Source organism: Mercurialis annua, linkage group LG6 (assembly GCF_937616625.2).
Source record: "Mercurialis annua linkage group LG6, ddMerAnnu1.2, whole genome shotgun sequence".
Classification (NCBI taxonomy): domain Eukaryota; kingdom Viridiplantae; phylum Streptophyta; class Magnoliopsida; order Malpighiales; family Euphorbiaceae; genus Mercurialis; species Mercurialis annua.
Window position 1 is genome coordinate 2,971,823 of NC_065575.1, and position 5,334 is coordinate 2,977,156.

Below are 5,334 nucleotides of genomic sequence, written 5' to 3' on the forward strand. Positions count from 1 at the left end.
AGAAGCCAATTTTGAAGTGCAGAAGTCATATGCATATGTTAGTTTATGACTTCTGTGAAGGCTGCAGTAGTGGTCCTGTGTCAACAAAGTAGTAGCCTAGTCAGCAGTTTATTTTGATTGTATATATCAACTGCTGTCTTTGTTTATATGCTTTTTGATAGGCTATGTACGTTGTATAAAATCCACGGCCCCAGATGCCAGTGAGATGTTTGAAATACTAACTGATGTATGTAGTACCGCGAGGCCAGTTCGTACAGGGTACGGTAACTAGAGCCCGCGAGGTTTTGAAACAGTTAGTGTATATATTTGGTTATATGTTATATATGTATATTTGCTTCTGTTGTTTGATATTGTTGGTTTATATTATATTTGCGAAAAATTAATAGTGATTTTAGGCTTGCTACGGGTTCCGGAGCAACCACTCCCGTTCCCTAGCGCCGGTTGCGGCTCAATAGTTTTGGGTCGTGACAACATGTTGATAGCTTCGGCGATAGATGGCAACAACCATATAATGCCGGTGGCTTTTGCGCTCGTGGAATCAGAATCCATTGCCAGTTTTGAATATTTCATGGGTCATCGAGATCAAGTCTTACGCAGTCGCAAGGTTGCCATCGTTTCTGATCGCACTCCTGGATTAATTTCCGTTTTAAAACGTCCGGAGTGGGACGACGTCGATCACTTTTTCTGCATAAGGCATTTAATGGCCAATTTCCACTCCTTAATCAGAAATAGGGACTTGAAGGATTTGGCTGAGAAAGCGGGTACTTCATCGAGATGAGGCAGTACCAGGTGGACATGACGTTGGTCACTGCCCTAGTCGAGCGTTGGAGACCGGAGACACATACGTTTATGTTTCCGGAGGGGGAGTGCACCATCACGCTTCAGGACGTAGCGATCCTTACTGGACTCCCCATAGATGGGACTCCTATCACCGGTCCTACAGTGACTGACTGGAACAGTGTTACCATGCGCCTTCTTGGGAGACGGTACAAGCCGACCCGTACGAATAACAACGGGTTTGTGAAAGTGTCCTGGTTAAAAACGGAGTTTCAAAAGTTTGAATATGTGCCAGCACCAGGTGGAGAGGAGCAGGTCGATTGGGCCGTTAGAGCCTATCTTTTGCTTGTCCTATGGTCCTTGTGTTTCCCGGATTTGAACAGTGGCCAGATTGGACTGAGGATCCTCCCGTTTCTGGAAGACTTGACGAGACTGCAGACCTACAGCTGGGGATCGGCGACTCTCGCACATCTATATCACGAGATGTGCTATTCCACTTTGATTTCACAGCGCAGACAGAACATTGGGGGGCATTTGGCTACTACGGCTCTGGGCATTCGAGCGACTTAGGCCGTTGAGGCCGAGGTTGAGAGGCGGTCTCATCCAGCAGCACTTACCGTTGGGCGACATGTATATAATTATTATTAATCAATTTCTTTTCAGTTAAGTTTATTACACATGTTTACTGTTGTAACTACTAACAATTTAAAATATTTCACTTACGCAGATGGGCAGGTCACGTCAATTTTCAAGACGTTCCTAGACGCAACTTGGCGGCCATGAGATTAGCACTTGATGAGCTGCGCTATTCAGATGTGAGTGAATTTTTAAAAATTTAATTTCAGTTTCAAAAGTAATATTTCATAAAAACTAACTTATATATTGTACTTTGGCAGATCGATTGGCAGCCATACTCCGAGCTGATTATCAGTCAGCTACCGTCATACTGTTTCGAGGGGTCGCATTTCTGGCGTGCACGCGTCCCACTGATCTACTTCCACATTATCGAGTGGCACCAGCCAGACAGGGTGCTTCAGCAGTTCGGACTGGTTCAGCCTATTCCGGAGGCCCCCTTCCAGCAACCCATCTTGCATGGCGTCCAATACCGTGGGAGCTCAGACTTCCAGGCGCTTTTCAGTGAGTATATCGCCATCTGAGACTCTAGAGAGAGATATGTGGTACGTGGGCATGTACTCGAGCATCCGCCGCACTTCCATTCAGAGTTCAGTACATGGACTGGTACAGGCTCGTGAGCAGGAGATGGATTACCCATCGCGGGGCTGAGCTCGGTTCTCATGTAAGTAGTCCTGCTACTATTTTTTTTCATTTACATATTTTTGTTAATAATGTATAATAAGTGGCGATTTACGTTGACTTTTTACAGCGCGATACCATGGAGAGGATCCGCTTGCAGTCTGAGGCGGATTCCACTGTTCGGACTTACGCTCGCACTTCCCAGCTAGCCACTAGGGAGGATCGGCGGAACGTCAGCGGGCCACCGCCAGACCCTGCTGTTCCTCCAGACGCTATTCCAGAGATCGATCCGCCAACCGTCGATGTACAGCGCATACGAGGACGTCGTAGAGGCAGACCCAGACAGTCAGAGTTGACCCGTGAGATCCCGACAGACCCTTTCCCCCCACCGGTACGTTTCAATTTCAATGTACAATTTAATAGTTTTACATCCATTAATTACAGTGACCAACTGACTTTTTCTTTGTCCAGGTCGTCTTTCACAGGGACACATAGGACTTATCCGGCGTTATTACGGGTCTGCGCGTGAGTACGGGAGCACCTCTTCGCAGCCCCAGGGGCCACGGGCTTCCTCTTTTTCAGTACCGCCTGCTTCTATGCCTTATGTCGACCCATCGTTTGGGCAGACCGCTTACACGACTCCACTGGCCACGCAGCAGGACCCTCTAGACACACGGGTACGTTTGAATTTCAATTTACATATTTTTTTATTATAACATCAGTAACCCTAATTGCATAATTTGTTTTCTTTTTGCAGGTCGATTATCAAGGGAATACCGAGGAGTTCATTCGGCGGTATACCGGGTATACGCCGCACCACGGCAGCACCTCTTCGCAGCCCCAGGGCCCACCGGCTTCCTTTTTTTCAGTGCCGCCTCCTTCTGTGCCTTATGTTTACCTGTGTTTTGGGGAGACCGCTTACACGACTCCGCTGGCCACGCCGGACCCTCTGGCCACACCGGTACGTTAGAATTTGAATTTACATTTTTTGAGTTATAACATCAATAACCGTAATTAGATAATTTGTTTTGTTTTTCCAGGTCGATTATCAGGGGAATACCGATGACTTTATTCGGCGGTATACTGGGTATACACAGCACTACGACAGCACCTCTTCACAGCCCGAGGCGCCACCATCTTCGTCTTATTCAGTACCGCAAGACTTCTCCCATTATCGTGGTTCCACTTTTACCCCCTTTCAGCCACCACTCCCGACACAGACACCTCCAGCTCAGCAGTACGGAGGACTATTTGAAGACAACTGGTCCTATCCGCAAACGCCTGGAGTAGGTAGTTTTAGCCAGCTTCTTGAGGGGTACATTCCACAGCCGCCTTCCTCCTCTCCCCGCCCGACTCAGAGCCCATTGCAAATGCATTTTTTGCTAACTGATGAGTGGGTGAGCAATTTGCAGGCTCCCACACCTCCATTTGGTGATGTTGCTAACATGACGCCTCCTTCATTTTCCCTAGGGTTAGGGAACCCCTCCTCACATGCTCCTGATGACGAGGATGACGATGTGGTCAGTCCAAATAGTGGCGACCACAGCTCCGGCCCAGATCTCAGACCTTATCGGCCATTGACTCATAGCTAGACGAGTCGACGTCAGAACAAGGGTCGAAACTTGAGGACACTCTTACGGACCCCAGATAGAACAAACATTTCGTTGTATTTTATAACTTTTTTTTATTGTTGTACACATATTTTTGATTATTTGATTATTTGATTTATTTTAATTTCTTTGTATGGCTTTTTTATAATTATTTACAAAACCCTAGTGATTTATTATTATCTGATATTTGAAAAATTCATAACGACAAAAATGTTTAAAAAGGCTTTTAAATGCCTAAAACAGTAAAAACACTTCATAACAATCAAAATCATAAACCCTAAATTTGTTATTCTATTTTTAAAAAGTATAGCATAGCAATGTCGTGTTTTTTACTAAAAGCGTGAATTAGTAAAAATTTACCTATAATCAATTAATCAAAAACTACATTATTAGGCAACTTTAAAAAATCACTTAATTAAAATAAATCTAACTAAAAACAAATTGGACATTTATATAGTCCGCACCACCGTCTACGACTTTCATTTTCACTCGAACTTTATTCGACATTTGTAAGATTTTCAAAATTAACGTCAAACTTAACTTCTTAAATTTTCTTATTCAAATTAGGTTTTTTTCTATCTTTTTTTAGCAATTAAAACTGTAATACCCCAAAATAATTAATTAGCTAATTGGACCACGTGTCCAATTTTGATTCGCCAGAGTGGCAATATTAGAAGAATTTCTGAAAAGATAAAGTAAATAAGTTTCAAGTAGGTCGGTTTTGGGAAATTAATTATGCGGAAATCAAGGTTATATTTCAATTCTAAAGTTAGAATTGGAATTAAAAGGAAAAATGTCAAGGAAAGCTCAAAATGAAGTTCAGGGACTAAAGTGGTAATTTAGCCACTTTATGTCAAAAATGGAAATTTATAAGTTTTGACGGGAAAATATTAATATTGGGATTCGTATTGTTTATCGGATATAAATAATACGTATAAGTTATGATTTAAGAGTTTATCGATTTAGCTATGGACTAAATCGTACGAAAGAAAAGTTTAAAGGATAATTAATAACAAATGAAGAAATTAAGGGTTAAAGTAATAATTTAACCAAATCATATATATAAAAGGAATTATGAATGAAGAGTAATCAGAAGAAGGAAGAAACCTCCAGAAACAAAAAACGAGCGATACCGTCGTTTCTTCGCCGTTTCGCCGTTCGGCGTCCGTTTCGAGCGATTTTCGCGGCAAACTCTTCGGAATTGAAAGCTCTATCAATCCTAAGCTTCAAATTAAGGTAAATATCTCGAAATTTGGTGTTAAACTCGAAGAATAGGGGCTGTTTCGTATAGGAAGTTTCGTTCGAATCGTACGGTTAGGAATCGAGTTGTTTTTGACGTTTTTGAGTTGTAAAATGATAAGATAAGTGTTTAAATGAATTGGGTATGAAGTGGTATGAGTTTTGGGAGTTTTGGAGCCCCGGAAATGGCTCAGAGGCGCCGGAAAAGACGCTGCACACGTCGGTGCACGACGTGCTGCACTTCAGCACGTCGTGCAGGCGCACGACGTGCACCACAAGGGTGCACGACGTGCACCAAGGGGGTGCACGACGTGCACCATGAAGGGCACGACGTGCCCTTCACAAAAATTGAAGGGCACGACGTGCCAAGGTGACACGACGTGCCCTAACTCGACCAGAACCTTCGTGGGACTTCCGGGAGCGAAAATGAGCCTCCGATAGCTTGATTTGAGTG

The 5,334-nt window shown here is 43.6% G+C and overlaps 1 protein-coding gene across 1 annotated transcript; it reads left to right on the forward strand.

Moving 5' to 3' along the window:
- The first annotated feature begins 476 nt into the window (after positions 1-476).
- LOC126686161 (uncharacterized) lies at positions 477-2,704 on the forward strand. The gene is made up of 5 exons (XM_056106125.1): positions 477-1,407; positions 1,505-1,592; positions 1,674-2,074; positions 2,162-2,422; positions 2,503-2,704. The coding sequence occupies exons 3-5, from the start codon at positions 2,009-2,011 to the stop codon at positions 2,524-2,526; spliced, it is 351 nt and encodes a 116-aa protein (XP_055962100.1). The 5' UTR covers positions 477-1,407; positions 1,505-1,592; positions 1,674-2,008; the 3' UTR covers positions 2,527-2,704.
- Positions 2,705-5,334: the final 2,630 nt, after the last annotated feature.

Excerpts from the sequence above, each read along its gene's own strand:
- LOC126686161 (XM_056106125.1), top strand. The coding sequence starts at position 2,009 with ATGGACTGGTACAGGCTCGTGAGCAGGAGATGGATTACCCATCGCGGG. Across the intron at positions 2,075-2,161 it reads GGGCTGAGCTCGGTTCTCAT|CGCGATACCATGGAGAGGAT; the intron begins GTAAGTAGTCCT and ends GACTTTTTACAG. Across the intron at positions 2,423-2,502 it reads CAGACCCTTTCCCCCCACCG|GTCGTCTTTCACAGGGACAC; the intron begins GTACGTTTCAAT and ends TTCTTTGTCCAG.